A 21,689-nucleotide genomic window follows, 5' to 3' on the forward strand; every position below is an offset into this window, starting at 1 on the left:
AAAATGGGGTTAAACGGTTATGCGAATAGCAGTTTATGCGCCCACCAAACAAAAAAAAAATACCTGCCTGAAGTTATCTGTAAAGGCGCTGATAAGCACCATGCCAAGACCGCATAGTTCGTAGATGGCGAACAAAGATTCCAAGAAAAGCAAAGCACTACTAATTAGTGGTGTATGCGAAAGCATTACTGTTTAATTGTCGCACAGGATTGCCGGTACTGTGAGGGCTGTTCTTCGGGGTCGAGGGGAGCAAAAACGGCCTCAGCGCTATCAGGAAGTGCTGCGGTGCGCCGCAGAGTACGCCCTGGCTTTCTGGGGACTGCTGCGCCGTGGGGTGAGACAACAAAGATAGTTCGACGCTCAACACAGCGCGTGCTGAAATCGCTGGTCCCCTTATCATCGTCGGTTCCATCACTTTCCTTTGCGTCATTTTCTTCTTCTGTCCTTATGACTATGAGCATATTAACTCTTAACGCTTGATAAACCTAACGCTAAGCCCAACGGCGCGCCAAGCAACGTCAAACTCATTCTACCCCAAGGAGTGGGTACCGGTTGACGACGTTGCACCTCATAGCGCATTCTTAAGCCTACGCCAAACCGTCGCTTATCGCTTACTAACCGCGCTTCTAAGTGACGATGTGAACACCGCGCTCCTCGTTTGTGCGTTGCACTCCCAGTAATATGCCCTGTCGCAGCCAATGGGTTCGTCAGGATGGCGCACACCCGCGTTTAAAGCCACTTACGACTTTACCGTGGCGCATACCCACATTCGCAACCATCGGGCGCGCTCTTTTTCTTCGAGATCTTTTCTGGGGCACAACCTTGGGAACGCGTTGAAGCCAATAGAAAATAGGCATTGTACAGACACCGGACAACGCCCGGGGGTAGGCCTTTTCGCTCATGGGGCCACCTGATGCTTTCGCATAAGAACACAGTGTCTTATTTCAATGGATGTTTTCATTGGTACAATGAACAGGATGTTTCCATGGCTATCTGTGAACGATGCGGCTATGACATAGCATTTGGCTCCTGCCTTAGGGATAAGATGGCAGATTTTTATTCATTTTCTTATTGATTTCAGGAACCTATAGGTGCTGCGATAAGTTTGGTCGTCTGTTCGCAGTAAGATCTTGGCACTTGGCTCCGGTATCCCTTCGTATAAATGCACAAAAAAATGTGACATTTCTTTTTTAAATTAGAAACGTTTTTCGGGTCAAATACATTAGGGACATTTTGAACACTATCGAAACATTCAGCGAGCACAATCGTGTGCCTGAGCTTGATTTCGAGCAGCCGTTTAGAATAAGGCGATCATGTCGGATTCACCTATACGTGCATACGGCAGCAGTGAAAACGGATAACGCCAGTGGTTCATCCTCGGGTAAGTAGCGAGGCACCGAGTGCCTCGTAAAAAATGGGGGAGTTCCTGCATACAGAGATCCTTTACCCTTCATCCCGTTCAGGAAGAGCGGATGTAGCCGGGAAAATGGGCGGTTAAGCTTAATGGAGATGAGGCGGCGGATAACAGCGGGGCTTTGCGGTCAACTATACATTCCCGGCTCGAAATATTCAGCGCCAGCGCTGTCACCGGCGGCTCAGAGGGCAGGGTTGGTAAGGACACACTTTGCCAGCATCCGCGCTGAGTTTACGATGCCCCCAGCCACGTTGCAGGCGGCCTGCGGTAGCCGTTCACGGAAAGCCGTTCCTCAGTCGAAACGTATAGCCCCCCGCCGTGGTGGTTCTGGGGCTATGGCGTTTGCTGCTGAGCACAAGGACGCGGGTACGATTCCCGGCCCCGGCGACCGCTTTTCACCTCCTTCTTCGCATGCTTTTAGCATGCTTTTCGCATGCTTTTCGCATGCTTTTCTGATGGAGGCAGAGAGCATGAACGACCGTGTGTACGAGATTTTGGCGTACAATAAAGATTCCCAGGTGGTCAAAATTAATCCGGAGCCCTCCACGACGGCGCGCCTCATCGCCTGCATTGCGTCGGCGCGTTAAACCCAACAATAATCCTCGAAACGTATAGCTAAGTTAACAACGGTTCGCGCACACCTGGCCAATCCCCCCTTGTGGGTACGTGCCAAAATCTTTGAGGACATCATCATCATCATCATCATCATCATCATCACCACCACCACCACCACCACCACAATCGTTTGGTTCTGTCTTTTCTACTGTCCCTGTCCCTCGTCCAAATATGCGTCGCACGCTAAGCATCCAAGTGACCAGGTTATGTGTATCGTGTAAGTTACAACCGTGTGATGTCAGGGTAAGGGGAAAATGCATGAGCTTAAGGTTTTCATTATGCTAGGCTTCGTAAGTACAGCATGGCCCCGATGTTGTGACACGTTTTCTTTGGTCCTTACATAGGCGTAGAGTTTCCTTTTTCCCGGAGGGGGAAAGGGCACGGCGGGAAATCCATTCGTCTTCGCATAAATATCTACATATATATGCGTGCGTGCCTTTGCGCGCATGTGTGTATGCGTGTGTGTGTGCGCGCTTGTGCATGCGTAAAATAAAAGGACGCGTGCGTGAAAACTCACCATTTATCCTTTTGTTATTATAAACCGAGAGATGACATCTGCGCGCATAATTTTTATGAGGCTAGAGAAAACAAGAATAGTGCTCAACTTTTTTACGTTAATTCTTTCTGGCGTAAGTTCACTGACCTGGAGAAAAGCGCGAGAAGATTTCGTAAATTTAGCACTGGCTGCTTCGCAACTGGTTTCGGAAGGAAAGGTGCGCCTCCGTCCGATGTGCTTCCACGGCCTGGGCTTCTGTCCAACTGTCCGCCTGACACCTTTTACCGTAAAGTGCGAACACCTCGCTCCCCTTTCAGAAAAGAATTAACTCCCGGTGACGCAACTTCTTATCTCCATTTATGTTTGCAATCTGGGAAAACAAGGCTCCATGCACTAACAAAAGAAAACTAGTTGCAGAGAAGCATCCACACGACCAGCCCTGCACTGGTCGTAGACGACTTGTATACACACGACCAATCATCACTTTCCCGTTAAATGTAATCTTTCATTCTACTCCTGCTCTTGATAACCAGATAACGACAAGTGAAACGATAACGATAATCGACAATGTCTCTGCCTCAACCGTAAAACTTTCAGTAAAGATGGTTTATTTTCAGCTTCAGAAACGTTCACGAAGAGGAATTTTCAGCATGCGGTTGCGGCAAAAGATGCTGTCTTTAGGGATAAACAGGCTGGTGCAGGCATCTTTTCTGAATCGCTGGGGCGCCATTTTCTCTCGCACTTTAGGCCACTCTTCCTGCAAAATATTTGGAAATAGCCTTTTTCGTAAAAGCCGATCCTAACTGTGCTTAATTGATGCGACAACTTGATTTTCTCCCCAGCGTTCCTTCACCAGTCTGCGCATGTGGCCTTGAAGCTTAAGTTGTGTAGTGAAACTTACCTGAAAGAAGTGGCGAATGGTCTTGTACGTGGTGACGTTTTCAAGATTTAGCCGATACAGCTGGCTTCAAAGCTTTCCGAATGTCTCTGTTTGCCCTTACATCTGTCACCTTCTTGGTGCCGACCTGACGAGGTTTGAGGCTCTTGCAAGCATCCCTGCTCTTGGTATCGACTGTACGACGATGTGCTACTCCCTCGATGTTATGCGGCCTTCAGATGTAACCTGCCCAGCTCTTGATTGGTACATTACGCCCTGTGGTGCCGAAAAGAGCTCTTGGCCATTTTTTTTTTCATGGCTCATAAGCGTATTTTTACTCTCACGAGTGGCGCATCACGGGGCTCTTTACTGTTCGGATTTTTATCTATACCTGATATCCCTTTATTTTTGGCATTGGATATCTTGTTTAGCCTGTAAAATAAATTTTTACGTTATTCCAGAAAAAATTGCAGAAATAGACACACGCAATGAACAAACGACATGTTAGAGAGAGAGAGAGAGAGAGAGAGAGAGAGAGAGAGAGAGAGAGAGAGAGAGAGAGAATAGTCTTTAATGATACTGGTGAGGTTAGCCTGGCCAAGGCGCCTAGCTTGCTACACCAGAGAGAGAGAGAGAGAAGAAACATTTATTAGAGCAGACGGTGGTGGTTGAGCCGTCACTCGGTGGGGTGGGTTCACCTCAGTCCAGGTACCCTTGGGCCTTGGCTGCAGCCCTGGCACGGGTGACCAGAAAGATCTGGTCAGCGTGACGGGAGCTGGTCAGCAGGCCCTCCCACTGCTCTGGGGAAGGTCTGGGATTGGGGGTAAGCGATGGGGTGTTTTGACAGGCCCACACCATGTGGTAGGTAGTATTAAGAGAGGGGCAGAATTGGCAGGTGAGGGTGTATTGGGTAGGAGAGATAGCGTGGAGGATGGGTGCGTTGTAATATGTGTTTGTTTGTAATCGACGCCAGATGACTGCTTCCTCCTTGGTTAGTTGAGGGTGAGGTTGAGGCAAAGTGAGGTGAAGGTTGCGATAATGGTGCAGGATATCGTGGTAGCGTGATGGAACAGCGGGAGTTGGAGGAGGCTGGACCGTAGGTTCTGTTCCTGAGGGAAATTCCCGGTGTGGAAGGGCGCGGGCAGCGGCGTGAGCCGCCTCATTTCCCTCGAGGGACGAGTGGCCAGGGGTTCAGACGATGTACAGGTCGGGGAGGGGATTGATTGATGCGAGTATGCGTAATGCAGGAAGTGAGATGCGTCCACGTTGAATGTTACGGCAGGCTTGCTGGGAATGAAAAAGTGAAATCAATGAACAGATGATGATAATAAAAAAATGAAATCAATGATGATAATGAGTGTGATGAAGATGACGCGCTCATTAAGAGAGTCCTGTTTAAAGAGTCTGATCAAGTCCTGTGCTTCGCAGGAAAGACAATAGAGCTTTTGTCGCCCGAGATGCTCGTTTAGCGTTCGACCAAGGGCCTAGCACGTCACTTAGAGTTAGTCCTCTAGAAAGCGGACGACCCAAAGACATGCTTTGTTTGTTTCCTTTGAATCATCGTGTCTTCCGCTCTCCCATTTTCCTTTCGTTTCGATGTTAAGGACACGGTAAGCTTTTACGCGTTCTCTGAATTATCACTATTTTTGAAAATTTGGAAACTCTATAACTGCAAACATACCAATTTTGCTATCAAAACGTTACTGGCGGTATTCCTGCAGTCCCGACAGGCGACCTCTCTACGTCTTTACCTAATATCACCTAACAGCTATTCAACTGCAACTACGATCAACGTACGCCGGTACATTTCTTTTTATTTAGCGCAATAATCGGCCGATACAAGCCAAACTCCTTTCTTTCAGCGCAATTCCCGTTGGTGGGTGCGAGCATTTCTTGTTTACTTTCAATGCAAAGTGAAGCGTAATGCGGATACAACGATGCAATGGTTCAATGATACCGAGCTTCAAATCTATCGCTCAGAAAGACTGCTTTGTACTATATATGTACCGCCCTGTACGTTATTGTCTCAAAATGTTCACCTTCATAAAGAAACGAATCGCAATAAGCATTATTCACTGAAAAAGCCAGTGTTATTCGCATATTCCTGATTTGCTACATGGTCGGCTTCTGGGGTGCTCTAAACCGAGACCATGTATAGCTATTATGGCTTAGTTTGTATAAATAACACATGGATTCTTATTTTGCTGCTTTCGTTTCACATATATTGTCCATCCTTTATAAAAAAACTTACAGTTGTTATCTAGCGACTTCATTTCGTTTCGCATGTTGTATATTATTGAAAATTGTATTGACATTTTGAAGCCCTCGCTTTCAGTATTTGTGAATAGTGTTTTGTACATTTGTATCTAAAAGGATGATAAGTGTTTTTTTAGTTCACACCCTGTATTTTCTGGTAGTAATTATAAAAAAACCTTGGTTAATTTCTCTGTCATAGGGATCGGTAAAACACGAAAGTGAAATGTGCAGCGAAATCTGCAGGTGAGCATGATTTGCGGGTCGGCAGCTGTATTGTGGGTGTGCTTGTCGAGCGACGTCCTGCTGGCGGGTCGCTTCGGAAAAGGTGTACTGGCGTCATATCTGTGACGGATATGACGTCAGCGAAATCTTGGGGTATACCGGCATAGAACAGTTTCGCGTTAAAATATAAAACTCGAAAACGAACCCGAAGTATAACGTACTCTTTAGTTCTTAAGGTTGTTTCCCGCAAGAAGACCCTGTGTGCAGGGGTGCATCCTTTACAGGCCGCTTTCTCCGTTGTTAATCGACCTGATTTAGAGGAAATCCCCAAGGTGGAGTAAGTTTCTGCAAAGGAAAGTTTGACATCCACCTGAATGCAGCCATACGGCTACAAAGGAAAGCTATACAGCTTCCTCAGAAGCATCGCAGTTGAAGGAAAATTCGTCCTGGTCCAGGATCCTGGTCCTGGTCATCCCGGACCAGGACGAATTTTAAGTGCGAATGCACTTTATAAGCGACCCAGAACCTTCCGCCGTCCGCATAGCAACAGCTGCGGGTGCGCGCGCTTTTCGTCTTCCTTAGCAACGGGGGGAGATGGGCGCGCGCTGCCTGGCCGCTGACATGGCACATACCCACGTGGGAGATTGGCCAGGAATAAGTGCGAATGCACTTCTTAAGCGAGCCTGAATCGTCGCGCTCGCATAGCGCCTCCTCTCCCCCCTCGCCTACTCTCCTAAAGCCCCTTTACTACTCTCCAGCTCGCAACACCCTCTCTCGGCGCGCCAGCCAGGCCACTACACTATATAAAAAAAAACAGCATCCGGTGCCAGGTGCCGATCTACGGACTTTGCGGCCGCAGCGCGACGCTCTACCGACTAAGCCACGGACGCGACGTTGATATCAGTGTTAGTAACGCGCCTTATATCTTTAACGCATTCAAACTACGTCGTCAGCGGCGTGCGTTGGCGACTCAGCGGCGTTATAGCGGCTTGATAACTGCGTGGTGTACACGTGATACTACAAACCCGCTAGTTCTGCATTCTCTCACGTAACTGCGCCTCCTCTCCCTTCACTCCGGTCGGCGCTTCGCAGCTGCGGTGCGCTGCGGTGCGGTGCGCTCCTCCTCTCGAACATACACGTTAATTCACCAAGATTTCCGCAGAGGGACAAACGAGGCGTGTTAAGCCGAACGTGATCACGAGGGGGTGTTAATGTAACTAACGGGCAAAATGCCACCAAACTTCAACAAACTCCCCCTCATAGCATCACCCCGTGCTTCGCACTTCCTCATACTCCCCTTCGGGGAAATGCGGGGGAATTTTTTTCTTCAACTGCGAAGTTTCTGAGGAAGCTGTATAACTTTCCTTTGTAGCCGTATGGCTGCATTCAGGTGTATGTCAAACTTTCCTTCGCTTGCTCCGTTGTACTGACGTCATTTCCGTGACGGATATGACGTCGGTGAAATCTTTGTGTATCCGGGGAGAAAACACTTTCGTGTTAATATAAATCTGCATTATAAGAGATGGCCGCTTTGTAAACATCGCAAATGGATCGTTCATCAGCTTCAACCATCGTCCGTGTCATTTGTCCTGCCGCAACCTGACACAGAAGCTGTGTGTGAGCCGGTGCAGGCTGCGCGCCCGCACACAGCTTCGGCGTCGGGGCTGGAACCACAGGGCCATGTACCACTGCTCGCTTCATATTCCTCTCGTAACAATATCATTAGTAATCATGCCGTGTCTGCGAGTGTGGGGTGTGAAAAATTTGCTGGGCACCGTGTGGAAGTTAAGCCGTGTGGAAGTATGCTTACATGTCAAAATTCTGCCCCATTCTTGCTACTCCGTGAAAAATTGCGCAGGACTACCATCACCATTCCCTCACTATTTCAATGAAACACCCCAATTTTGAACATTCTGAAACCTATGGCAACCGCCAACTTATTTGATAGTGCCGTTGTAAGTGGGAATGCCAAGCAGTTTCGCGGCGGTGCGTTCATTAGCGCCGAGATGAAATTTTTCATTAACAAGAAGCGATAAAGAACGTCGACGTGTACGTATAGGTTTTCTCTCTTTTTTTCGCATGGCGCAGCGCTCTTCACAATTTCTTAGAAGAGAGAATGGTGGCAGAAAAGGGATTTTTCCTGAAAGAATTCCCTTTTCCCTGATTCCCTTTCCTCGGGAAAATGCATTTTCCCTGGGTCCCTGGGAAGATTCCCTTTCCCTAGAAAGATTTCGTTTCCTTGGAAAACTTCCCTTTCCCTAGAACTTCCTTTGTTTGGGAAACTTCCCTTTCCCTGGGAAAAGTCCCTTTGACAGGGAATTCCCTTTGACTGGGAATTCCCCTTGACTGGGAATTTTCCATGGGTAGTCGAAGGGAGGGAGGTGCACAAGAACTTTCCCAGCGGGAGCGGCGCCGCCTCCGAAGAAGCTCGGTGGGAGCACGCGCCCCGCTGCACCCACGTAGTTGACGCCTATGGCTTCTTAAAAACACGAGATTTATTCTTGGCTTTGGTCATTTCTGCTTTTATGACTACATTGTTGAGGTTGTAACGTAAGAAGCGCCACAAAGAAAAAATTCAGAGCCCTTCCATAGCAGGAACATTAGCGAAGCTGTATTGCTGGATAACCTTAATGCGTTATGCATGCAATGTTGTATGCAGTGTTAGAGTCGTGTTACGGCTAATTCTTATAATATTTGCTTCGGGATAGCTTCGACATAACGAGAGTTACCACCGCTTTTTGTAACCATTCTCCCTCTGTAAACGGTCATGTATTGACAGGAGACGGAAATTCTGTAAGGGGTACAATTTAACTGTGAGCTATTTAAAACAAGTAAATTATACTCGCCGTAATAATAAAATTGTCTTAGTGGCAAAATGTAATTTCTTGGGGGGATAGTTTCGGTAAACCAAGAGTTACGGCCGTTTTCTGTAACCATACTTCCTCCTCAGGCAGCCATATATTGACAGCAGACGATAATTCTGTTACGTTTACACTTTCCCTGTGAACTATGTGGGACCAAAAATGGAAGTTGGCGTAATCATAGAGTCGTTTTAGCAACCAATTGTTTTTATTTGTTTTGGGGAGAGTTTCGATGCGACAAAGTTACAGCCGTTTTCTGCAACGATACTCCTACCCTACAATGCATGACTGTACAGCATACGCTTTTCTGCCTTAAGTGTTCCGGTCATGGACAAGGTAAGGCTTAAAGCAGTGAATTTTTGGAAAGGGTGAAATAATTTTTTCGAGAAGACGTGCTCAAGTGCTTTGATGGCAAAAGAATGACGTTGTTTTAATGTACTTATTTACTACACTAGAGCGTATTTGCGTCTCTTAATTCACTTTCGTTTCTTCGTCTCAGTTTGGCGCAGAATAGTTCGACAGGATTCTTTGATGCAACATCGTGCTTGAATGCCTTTCTTTTTTCTCTTTTATTCGTCTTTTGGCGCAAATTATTACAACAAATAGACTGCTGGCACTTGATGCCCCATCTTCCCCAAAATCAGAGTGCTGCGCATCTGGGGTGCACGTATTTTTCTCACGTACTGCCACGTTCACCTGTCATGCGACCGGCAGTATGCTGACTTTTCTCCCACCGCTGGGGACGTGTGAAGGTAGCGCGATGATAGCGCACTCGGCTCCTCCTCTAGAGGTTTAGGTTCGACTCCCTCGCGAACTAAAATGTGCTTTTTATAAATTATTTACTCCTAATGGCGGCGCCCATTATAGCGTTACAGGCGTAAACCAACTTGCGCACAATAGCAGCGACATGTCGCAGTAATTGATCACGTTGTCGCTCTGCGGTTGGCCACCCATTCGAACCACCTTCTTGATAACTTGGCCACCTATTGGTGGGCGCTCCGCAGTGTTGTCCACTGGGTAGTATTGTGTTTGTGACTAGTGGCGTTGCGTTACGTTGCACAGACCAAATGATTTGTGAAGTTCTTTAGAGTGCTCGGTTCCCTCAGGTTCTCTTGAATGTCGTTGTCTTGACGTAGAGTGTTCAGTCCCAAGTTATTGCCGGCTAATGCTTACAAAACGCGTACGCGGGCGCCAGCTGAACGTATACCACAATTCTAGTGCGTCACCCTGAACCCTATTGAGAAGTTCAAATTGAGGCTTACCTCGTATACAAGGTGCATCTGTGTTACAAGGCATGTCGCCGTCGTAGGCTGCGGAGTAATTTAGGCCACCGGGAAACCCACAACGTACGCCGAAATGTCAAAAACATTGTATTTTTGTTGCCAATTGCGCCTCCACCACAGACACAACCTCCGCTTCCGGAATAGCACAAACCTTTTGTTTCCGGTTACAAGCCCCAACAAGCCCTCAGATTACCTTGAAGAACTAGCATGGCATATAAAACAAAAATTTCCCTCCTGCAAGCACCGCCACTCGTCTGTGCACGTCACACTGTTCTGAAATTGGCGGGGATAAGCTTAGAGACTTACGCGGAATTGGAACGGTGGCGGGAAATCTGTAGCGGCGCTATCAGTACTCGCGTCAGCTCTCTCCGTTCGATAGCGACACATCACGAACGACGCCGCAGCACGTAGGCGCGTCTTCCAGGGCGGTTCCTCTATTGAAACGTGCCGGGGAAAAGGCTAAGGGTGGCCGTAGTGTTCCATTGTCTAAATAATCTCGTTTTGTGTTGGTGGCGTGTGAGTGAAGCCAGCCGAAATGCAGTCGGCGTCGTGTGTGCCGGAGACTTGCTGTCGGACGGAGCCTTTCTCCGCGCCCTCTGCTCTCGTATTCCCCGCACCGTCTGGGGGCCAATTTGAGTTTGGAGCGGAGCGTCCTTGTTTGGCCAGGAGATCTAGACACAAAGGCTGACTGCGGCTGCGGCAGTTTGTTCGCCTGCACGGGGCACAATAAGAATAAAAGGATATAAATATGACTTCAGCTGCCGTAATTTTTTTTAACTCTACAACGGGACGGCACGTCGGGTAGAAGTGGAAGTATAGAAGCAGAGTTAAAAAAAGATTTAGTTCGAAAGAAAATGGTATAAGCTAATCTGCTTTTTTTAGCGTGGGAGAAATCTGCTACAGTCTGTCCTGTTCGGTGAGCTTACGTCTGAAGCGAGTCAGGAAGAGAAAATGGAAACTGCGAACAAAATTAAGAAAAAACTATAACAAAAAAGAACTGTGTAAAGTACGAAATCCATAGCAGCGCAACGTTTTTGTGTTTTGCGGGTTTGTTTTTTTCTTTATTCTCACAGCCCAACCGTACCGACATTGCATCTAGTTACCTCGCTGCACCTTTCTCGTAATTTCAATGTTGTTTTTGACTGCACGATGCTGGTAAATCGCCGCACATTTGAAATTTGGTATTGAATAACGCCTGCTTAAAGGGGCGCCCTGCGGGCAAAATGCAAGTTCGGTTCATTCGAAATATTGTCTGGTTAGAATAACATTAAGACCACATTTAAGGTGAACTTCCCGCAAATAAGCCATATAATTAGGAAAAAGCAGAATGGTCATGTGACCCACTAGCTCATTTCCAGCACTATAACCCATGACATATTACGGGCAGCTGTGCGATTGGCTGCGGCCGGTAAAATCCAACGCAAATTAAGCAGGGGTTAAAGGTTGCAGGACAAGCTATCTGCGCTTAAATTTAATGCATATTCTTTTTATAGCAGTAAGAATGGTGGGGCAAACAATGGACGTTACGAATGCACACGTAAGCATACAAGTACAATTGCTTACTGCGCGCACTATGCCTGTTATAGCTGCACAGCCGTCCGGCGCGTTGAGCTTACAGTGGCCAACTGGCATAAGCGACATTGTTGCCTGTGACTCTGTCAAGCATACCCAATGATTCACGAAACGAGTACTATCAACCGTAGAAAACATTTTCCATGCGCAAATCCGGTCAAAAACGAAGCTAGGGAGGACAGCGGTCCCGAGTGGTATGGTGGCGCCATCTAAGAGGACTAACGGCAAACAAGGCGTTTCGTCGTTCGCTGCAGCCCTAGTCCGCATACTTACGTTCGCTTCAGTGCTTGCCCTGGCTACGTCATCGCAGACGTCACGAAACCCACGATTCAGCTGGAGAATCAGAGTTATGGCCCAAATTAAATTGTTTAAGTTCCCAGTGAACAAAGCAACGTTTGCCGGACAAGCTCTGGGAACACTGTAAAACACCAAATCTTACGAATAAAACAAGCTTGTATTTTATCGACAGGTCCCCTTTAAATAAGCGCCAATATTGTCAAGATTCATGTCTAGTTTCAGCACCAACAAGTTTTTTCATCCGGGTGAAAAGCAAATGAAGGTGTAGCTATCGCGTAAAACGCAGTCTGCGGACGATGTTAGACATGTTGGAGGCACATAATTTAAGCGTTTTAAAGCGAAGCTCTGTACCTTCACCACCCAAGAGTTCTGTCGTGACCGTCAGCGCCAATAGAAAACTCCCACGAACAAATAAAATAAATGACTTGCAGCGCCAGGAATCAAACCCGGGCCGAATAGACAAACGAACCGAGAACACGTTGTCTTATTGAGCTACGAGTACACCCGGAGACGGGGGACACAGACGGTGTACCGAGCACAGCTGCGGGTTCACCCCGTGCGTTCTCGCTGAATGCCACGTGATAGCGTAATGCGACCTCTCACGCCGCTGTTCGCTCCGCCCACGGCGCGTTTAGCAGCCGTGTGCGCGCCTTACGCATGCCCTAGGAGTCAGTAAAAATTAAAGGAAGCGCACACCAACGCATGGTATCTCACTTCTTCTCCGTCTCTGCCGCCGATCTACGGATTACTGGCATTTCGGATTTGCAGCAGACAGCTCTACGATCGATTCGTACGAAACAAACCAGAACCAGTTTAAATTTTGTTCGTCGCAATTGATCACCAGGTGTTAAGCAGCTGCGCAGCTGCTACAAAATATAACTGCGGTGAAAACACAAAGTCTGAGTGTGTATCACAACGATCATAAGGGCGTTCTGAACGCCGGGCTGAAGTGAAATAATAAAGAACATGTTACAGGTACAGCGTAACGTGTGATTAACGCAAGCGAGCCGTAGTCACCCGTGGTAGGTGATGTATAAAGCTTCGCTTCCCAACCACCCCCCCAGGATGTATTGGCCCGTACTCTTTTCAGTCTGGAATAACAGAGACTACTATCATCTTCTTCCTGCGTTTTCCGAAGTCACTTGGGCTGCGCGCATGACGCGGTATCCAGCCAAGAGAGTACAGACGGGCAGGATGAGGGAACACGGTGCTTCAGCAGCCAGTCCCTTTTATTTGGCACGTTTTTTTTTTTTTAAGTTACTGGAAAGTATTCGGCGCTAGATCAATTCGACTGCCTCTTCAAGACAACTCGCGGCGTAAAGGGATCGTAGGTACGGCTCGTTTTTCACGCGGATCACTTGTCCGAACGGATCCGTCTTCGGACTCACTGCGTGTTATCCGGGACTGATAAATGAAAAGGGTTCACCAAGGATATTTTCATGAAACGGGTGTCATTCGTTGTTTCTCCTAGTGCCTTAGAACTTTATTGATACATATTTTTGCTAGATTTCTGATTCAAAAATACAGCAAGTTCGGCTGAGCTAATGAGTTGACCGAAACATAAATATTTATGTGAGTTGCTGGGCACTGCCAATAATGAGCGATTGCTAAATCGTTATTTGCAGAACATTTGACTTTCCCAATTTTGGCATCTGGCTCAAGTTACATTTTCTTTTATGGCGCGCGTACGCAAATCAACGTGGGAGGGAGAAGGTGAGGTTTGTGCGTGCGCACTTGCATGCGTGCGTGTGTGTGCGTAATTGAGTACGGTAACCCGTTTTATGTCTTTGCCTTGTGGCTGTTAGGCCTATTGTTATTTTTATTAGTATCATTTTTTATTTCCATTAGTATAATTACAACGAATACTATTTTATTACTGTTTAAATCTATGACTGTAATCATACTGCACGAGACATGCTGAACTGTGCGGCTCAGCATATAGCACCATCAAAAAAAAAAAAATCCGGTCCACAATAAATAATGATGACCATGCCCCCTGGTGCCATCCTCGCTACGCTGCTATTTTGAAGTTTATTCATTAACCAAAATTGTACGCTTTACTAAATCAGTGACATAGTTGCCGAATACTGCCCTCATACATTAACTTCAATACCCACGATTTACTAATAATCAGACTTGTAGTACGTCCTCAGCCCTCGGTCAAATATGGATGGCTGTCTTCCAAAAAGAATAATGAAAAAAGAACCAACGTGTTATTTTTTCTCTTTTTTTTTTTTTTTTTGCCGAAACGCAGGTGTTCGAGGGAGCCCAGACGCCAAGAGGCTGTACGACGATCTCATATCCCGATACAACAAGCTGGTGCGACCCGTCGTCAACGACACCGACGCGCTCACAGTGCGGATTAAGCTCAAGCTCTCGCAACTCATCGAGGTGGTAAGTCCACACTACCAGCGACCCCTTCGACCCCGAAGGCCCTATCGGCTAAGCTATGGGCAATGGGCGTTGGGGTGTGATGATTCTCCGGGTACCCGTTGGGTACAGCACTACCTCAGTGAAATACGAGGATCTATAAACGATTCGGTCTAGTAAGCTTGCTCTAGTTTCTTGAGCGTCAGGTGAGGGAAACGCGGGCGCCCCGCCAAGAAAAATCCAATATGAGTCCACTTTGCCGTTTATCCAGTAGCCTTTCATAGGCTACTTAAAGCAGTTTTTTTTTCTGTCCCCTGAAGTTAATTTGCACGTTCAGTCATTGTATTGTTCGCCAACCGTAGGGGCGGGCTTTCGCAAGAGTTAATATAGGGCGGCTCACAATGGCCTCTCGGCGTGGTCGCCTTCGGACAGCCGCCTTTTTTTTGTTCACCCAAAAATGAATATTTACGACGGCAATCTCTGCAAGCGCTATTTGATGTGCTGTTGCTCTGGCGCGCTAAATAGGCGATTTTTCTCGGTGACTAAGTTGACAGGAAACACGTCAAGCCATCAAAGTATAATGCCCCGCAATTACGCGACCAGAAAGGGTGTCTACGGGGATCGAGTTTTTGCTCTTGTGATGTAGAAACAAGTGAGTGAGTGAGTGAGTGAGTGAGTGAGTGAGTGAGTGAGTGAGTGAGTGAGTGAGTGAGTGAGTGAGTGAGTGAGTGAGTGAGTGAGTGAGTGAGTGAGTGAGTGAGTGAGTGAGTGAGTGAGGGAAAAACGTTTTATTGAGCCGGTGAAGTGGGAGTGGTTCCCTGATCTAGGAAGCCATGTGATGAACAGGCAGCCTTCGCTCTGGAGGCCAAAAGTGTCTGGACATCCAGAACAAAGTTCGGATATAGGGAGAGTTGTGAAGTAGATGTCGGTGGGCATTGTTCTGAAGAAGGTGATGTAAGGCTAGGCATCCCCTCCAATAAATCCACTCGTTATTTCGGACGTAAGTACAGAGTGCATTACGCATACGAGGCAAGACAAAGGGAGATCAAAAAGTTCTTTCCAATGTGTCTTGTTACAAAATCAAAAATATACAACTCCCACCTTCACGTGTTGGCCAGTATTGATTATTTTGTCTGAAGCCCACTGAGCTAAACGATTACGAGTCTACACCGGTCCTCCTGGTAAGTGCAACCCAGGCAATTAACACACTCCATTGTATTGCTGTTAGGATCAATTAATTGTTTTAGGGCAACCACAACTTTTTCTTCGGTCTTTATATTTATTGCTATCGGCAAAGCCATGAAACACGGGCATATAGCGGCGACTCCTGTCCTTCGTGCTGTTGAAACGTGAACGCCGTGCGTCATTACGTTCAGCGATAGCACTGATAATATTGATTCTCTGGTGGCTTCAGCCTCATGCTCGAAGGTTCCGATAGGTTCCGTTCTGGCTTCAACTTCAGACGGTCTTTCAGTAATTGCGACCAGTTTTGATTCGGCAGAGCTGGATTGCTCATACATCATTTTCGTTCATCAGAAAGTCAGCTTGCAACATGTACTTAGGTAAGGACACTCGGCTGCAAGATTTCCTTTTGTCATTGAGAATCCCCAGTAAGAGGGATAATAGATTCCTTCATGGTTTTGCTAGTGCCGGTGTTTAGTTCAACACCACCGAAACTAAAAGGCAGCATGCCAAGAGCATTAAAATGCAATTATCTAACAAATCGCAGACAACGCTTGTGCATTCAAACAGACGCAGATTCTGGTCGTCAGAACGTTCAGCGTACGCATCTGAGCGAATGAAGGAACGAATCCCCAGCCATCGTGAGCCCACCGCTGCTTCCCTGCATACGGAAGCGGCGCCAGTCGTCGAGGCTCCTCATATACAGCGCGGCTCGAGACGTTGGCAGCCAGCGATGTGACTTCAACACTTGCGCAACTCATCCCGCACCAAACTTGGATCATCTGACAGCTTGGCTCCGCGTTGTAGCGTATAGGTGGGTAGCGAAGACAGCAGCAACCTAAATGAATTGATTGATTGTGCGCCGACGCAACGCAGCCGATGAGGCGCGCCGTAGTGGATGGCTCCGGATTAATTTTGACCCCCTGGGGATCTTGAACGTGCACCGAAATCTCGTACACACGGGCGTTTTTGCTTTGCTTTTCGCCTGAATCAGAAAAGTGGCCGCCGTGTCCGGGAATCGAGCCCGCGTCCTCACGCTCAGCAGCACAACGCTTTAGCCACTGAGCCACCGCGGCGGGTAACCTAAATGAATGGAAGGACTGGAACGCTAGCTATTGGAAGCCCAACTGCGCACTCCTTGCCACATAGCACACGGGTGCAATGTAATATGTGAAAAAAGTTTCAATTTTGCACGTTAATTGAGCGCTTTAGAGAACATTACTCAATACGCATTTCGTCCTGATTTAGCGACGTTAGATGGAGAGCGTACAATCTTTGCCCAAACTTCTGAAAAACTAAATGCGCAAGGCACTTCGAATGTGCACGGAATGTGAAAGACACGTTACAGAAGGTATCCTGGCAGAATGCGCACTGCCTAAAAAAGTGTGAGCATCAAAAAACAATGCTAATGTAAGCGCTTCAAAGCGTTATAACGCACCGATGAGCTGGAGATGTTGGACCTAGAGCTTATCTCAACTTAAAATCTTTCGAGGACTTTCAAATTCTGTAATGATTGCATAAGCATTGAAAAGTGTGCTTATAGGTGTGCTCGTGAGGCGGAAGTGTTTCTGGCGGCCAAATACAACTTATGCATATACGTATCTCATCTGTTACACTTTTACCTACAAGAAACCTGAGGCGTGTATACTGACAGTGACTATAGTCAAGCGACCTTCATAGCTCCACGATTGACTTGGGATATGTTTTGAATTGTTTAATCGCTCCAAAGCGCGGTACATGAGTTACGCATCTTTTCAGTGTATGAGACAGATATAACGTAGTATAGCTGTTGTTTCTTATTTTTTAATCCTTCCCTGTGGCACGTGACTGCACTGCTCTAAATTTGCGTACACTACCTACACGCTAAGACGTGCACAATACGCGCCACGCAATAAATGTACACAGCATTTCCGACGAAACTTCCTCTTCTCAGCCATTTCAGAATTCCTTAGTTCATTCACCAACAACTCCTTTTTATCAGGAGCACAAACTTTTTGTTAGCGCGCCACCTCTTACGCGGGGCTGCGACGCTCATGACCCCGACGGCGTTTAGGGACGCTCATATATACGGACGTTCCATGCAAACGATTAGTGCGGGCGCGATTCAAAAGGTCTAAATACCTTAGCGAGCATGATAGATCATTTTAATGGTCTTAGCTTTCTGTTCGTGCTTCATTTCAACCTTGTTCTCTTTCTCTATATTGTGTTCGCTTTTGTTTCGTGTTTGATTTTTTTTACCGGTGACTTGCCTTATTTCGCTTGAAGTCCAGCCCCGGATGAATGTCCTGTCTCACGGGATATGCTATTGTTTTTCTTCTTTTGATTGTTTTTTTTTTCTTCCCAGGCGCATTCTCTAGGGGCACATTTGCCAACAGGATAGTTCTGGGAATGATGCACCCCAACCTTTTTAATGCGCATGGGCAAACGATGAGCATTTTTTATTTTTGTTTGCTTGTTTCTTTTTTTAGTAACGCAGACAGCAGACTTTGGAAACCCGAAATGTAGCTGAGACCGTGTACGCTGGTGTTGCTTACAACGATCTAATAGAAGCTTGTTCACAATGCCGGGCATGGTTCGACGTTTTTCGTCATAACTGTAAGCTAAAGCGCTAAAATCACGCCGATATCCAAAGTTCTATTCAATTTGAAAGTGAACAACTACACAAACATTTGAGCTAGGAGGTCATCAACAAAATTATCCGCCAGCTCGTCTTATCGGTGAACGAAGTGGGTAGTTCGGTAAATGTTTATATAATAGTGAACAAACTTCCCACCCACTATTATTCGTTAGGCGAGTTCGTTTTTAAATGCTTTTAATGCCGTTCGAAGAAATAAAAATATAAAAATGAACCAAGAGGAAGTTTTCATAGGGTCGGATGAGTGGCACCTGCATTTCTGAAGCTGACTTCGGAGCCCTGTAGTACGTAACCTAGTGTGAAGCGACTTGGCCCGAGGTAATCTCAGGGCTTCGGAAAACTAAAATACCTAACACGAAAATCCTCAGCGCGAACACGGCGGCAAAAAAACTCTCTAATGGAGCTTTTGCTTTGAGGGGCCATGAAAACAAAATGAATGTTTGGCTAATTCAAAAGACTGCTTCGTAGCAATAACAATTACACCAATGTTAACCCAACTTTCATACATATCATGGTAATATTAAGGAAAACAGATTAAGCAGAGGCGAATTACCAGGTGTGTTTTCGCCGAGTCTTATGACGTCACAGAGATTTCCTCCTCCAAATGGCGGTCGCCGACCAAAGCGACTATAAAGCAGCATGACAGTCCACATGGCCGCGGCGGCCGCTTTTCTGATGGAGGCGAAAAGCAAAAACGCCCGTGTGTACGAGATTTCGGCGCACGTTAAAGATCCCCAGGTGGTCAAAATTAATCCGGAGCCCTCCACTACGGCGCGCCTCATCGCCTGCGTTGCGTCGGCGCGTTAAACCCTACAATCAATCAACAGTCCACATGGGTCAGTAGTGGTGCCTGCAGTTCCGTTTCATGGTACCACTGGTACGCTACCGTGTAGATTTCTCTTTTTTTAGTTAAATTCATTTTTGGACAAGATGGAGTTAAGTGAGTCACCAAAGGCTAGTTTTATTTATTCTTTCAAAATCAACAAGGTTGTGTTGTGGATTCTTGGCCCCTCTAATGACCAAAATTGTCGGCGGTTTCAGCGCGTCTCACGATAAAAATCGGTTTAATACGGAGTTCATTAAATAGTCCAATGTGGTAGAAAATGAGCTTCTTTTCTTTTATTATAGCTATAGTATCACACTTCTCGACACTGCTGGTGTTCGTGGGTTAATAAAAATTGTAAGGAATGCTACAGCCGACAAAGCAGACAGCCAGAGATTAATTTTACGCAGGCATGCTCGCTTGGCTTTCCCCAAATGAAAAACTGACCTCTCCCTTAATTTAGACAAAAGGAGGAAGCTGAAACTTGAAACACAAATGGTAAAGATCCCTCAAATGATTGCTGAGGGGACGCGAAGCATGTAAGTTATTAATTAATCACGTAAATACACATCCCGTGAGACATCGTTAGTCTCGTTTGATACAACAAATATGTTTGATACGACTGTTATAAGTTGTTTCTTTGCACGTACTTCAATTCATGTCGAATCATCGCTGGTTCAAGCGATCAATGATGCATGGGCTGGTAGCATAAAGTCAAACGGGGCATCACCCGCAGCTGCCGTGGAGACACAGCCACTACAGCCGCAACGACGTGAGCCACGTAGCCTGGTCTACATCACCAACTCGGCTCATGCGGGAAGCCGGACCCGCGCCAGTATCTTTCTTTTCTCTTCTTTGCTCTTAACTAAAGTAGACCGCGCGAGGTTAGCGGAAACTGTGAGATTTAAACCATATCCTCTCGAACCCACAACGAAAGTCAGCGTTTTTTTTATACTTTACGTTCTTGTGTTCAGCGCCGCCGCTCGACCAGATATCCTTTGTTTTGTTGGGCTTTTACCCCGCCTCTCTTCGCAGTAATTTTTATTCGTTTTCTTAGGCCCTAATTCAATAGAAAATTTCAATTAATTAAAAGGACGCCGCAATGTTTGTTTACGTTCTCGTGTTCTGCCTCACGTGTGCCCTAGCTTCCCTTTCCGCTAAACAAAGTTGGCATCTATGAGCCGTGCACAAGCTTACCTGTGCAACAACCTGTCATATTTGTTGCTCTTTTTTCGTCGCCATTTTCGTGCTTCCTTGCTTCCTTTAATCATGCAACCTTACCAATCGACCACAAGCTTTAGTAGTTTGGAAATGTCTATGACAATACTGCCCAGCTATAGCCTAAGCGTCGTCGTCATACGCCGACAATTACTAAAGAGGGCCCCAAATTCCCACACATTGCTTGGTCGCTTTTTCCGATTCTCATGACTGACTCGCGCTGCTTTCCGCGGTGGTCGGAACGTTAGCAGACGATAGTTCGGTCTTAGCAACAGCTTGTATCTCACGATCATACTTTCTGCAACTCACAAGTGATGTTTTCACTGTTCGTTTTAAGGCGAAAGAAAACCTTACATCTCCTATTACGAGAAAATGAGGAAGTGTCGGAGGCATTACTTACAGATGGTCATACAAATACGTCACCATAGTGCAGCGTGGGCGCAGAACGAGGGAAAGCATCCGTTAGTGAACCGGAGAAAAAACCAAACACGTGATTTAACGCGCCTGCACAGTGGGGCCGACTTTCGCAATTTGTTGCCTACCTCACAAAGCGGCGCAGCAGTTACCAGACATCCAAGGCGCTCTGCGCGAACCACCACCGCACTCCCTGCCAGCGTTGCAGCCGTTCTTGTTCCACTCGGCGCCAAGAAAGGAGGCGGTGCCCACAATACCGGCAGAAACAACTTTAATATACGTAACTACATTACTCAAGAACATTTCCCCTGCGGGGAACGTCGTAACCCAGTTTTATTAGGACGATTGTATTGAGCTTAGAGTGTGAGAAGGCGCATCATGAGACCCACAAATCTCTCGGTGAGCCCCCTAGAGATTTCCTTTCCGCCAAATAACTGGTGGCGATGTAAGCACTTCTCTTGCCTAGAAGATAGATGCAATCTTCTCTTCTTAATGTCGCAGCACGTGAGTCTAGATTGGCTCTTTTGCACAAGGAAGAACGGTTTCACTTTATGTCACGCGTCATTTTTCTCCCTTCAACATTGGGTTTCCTTTTATGCCCTAATGTCTCGAACTTCTTCCTTTTTTTTTTTTTTTTGCGAATACAGATGTCAGAACAGATTATAGCTTGGTTTTTCGCGCGTTAACATACCGAGCAACGGCTGAGGAGGAGGCCAGAAGTCAACCTATGGTCACCTACAGAGAGACAGTGCAGTACTATCGAGAGGATAGGCGAAAACTTCCTGCCCCGCACCCTGAACTCACATGGGGGCAGCAAGTAATGTGTCGACAGATACAGTCAGGATCCTTCCCTCACCCTCACTAACTGAATAGCATGTTTCCCAATCAGTACGACAAGACCTGCCCATTATGCAAGCAGCTCGGTACTTCCGCCACATGATAGGAGAGTGCGACTTCATCCCAAGCATTTTCTCCACTAACAACGCCACCCTTAGCCGTGAGCGATGGGAGATCTTGCTGTCCAACCCCGCCTTGGAGGATCAGCTACGGCTGGTTACCAGGGGCCAGATGGCGAAGGCAGCATATCTAATCCTGTGAAGAGAATGCACTCTCATCCAGCGAATTTAGCACTGACATGCTCAGCATTAAACGTT

General features: G+C 46.8%; 1 protein-coding gene across 1 annotated transcript in view; it reads left to right on the forward strand.

Moving 5' to 3' along the window:
* Positions 1–21,689, forward strand: part of LOC144178869 (acetylcholine receptor subunit alpha-like) — a 160,489-nt gene that overhangs the window by 51,529 nt on the left and 87,271 nt on the right. The window contains exon 2 of the mRNA XM_077707014.1: positions 14,148–14,287. Within this exon, the coding sequence (XP_077563140.1) occupies positions 14,148–14,287 (140 nt within the window). The remainder of the gene's footprint in view (positions 1–14,147; positions 14,288–21,689) is intronic.

This window comes from Haemaphysalis longicornis, unplaced genomic scaffold, assembly GCF_048455015.1.
Source record: "Haemaphysalis longicornis isolate Haplotype H1 unplaced genomic scaffold, Haemaphysalis longicornis Haplotype H1 scaffold_4, whole genome shotgun sequence".
NCBI lineage: Eukaryota > Metazoa > Arthropoda > Arachnida > Ixodida > Ixodidae > Haemaphysalis > Haemaphysalis longicornis.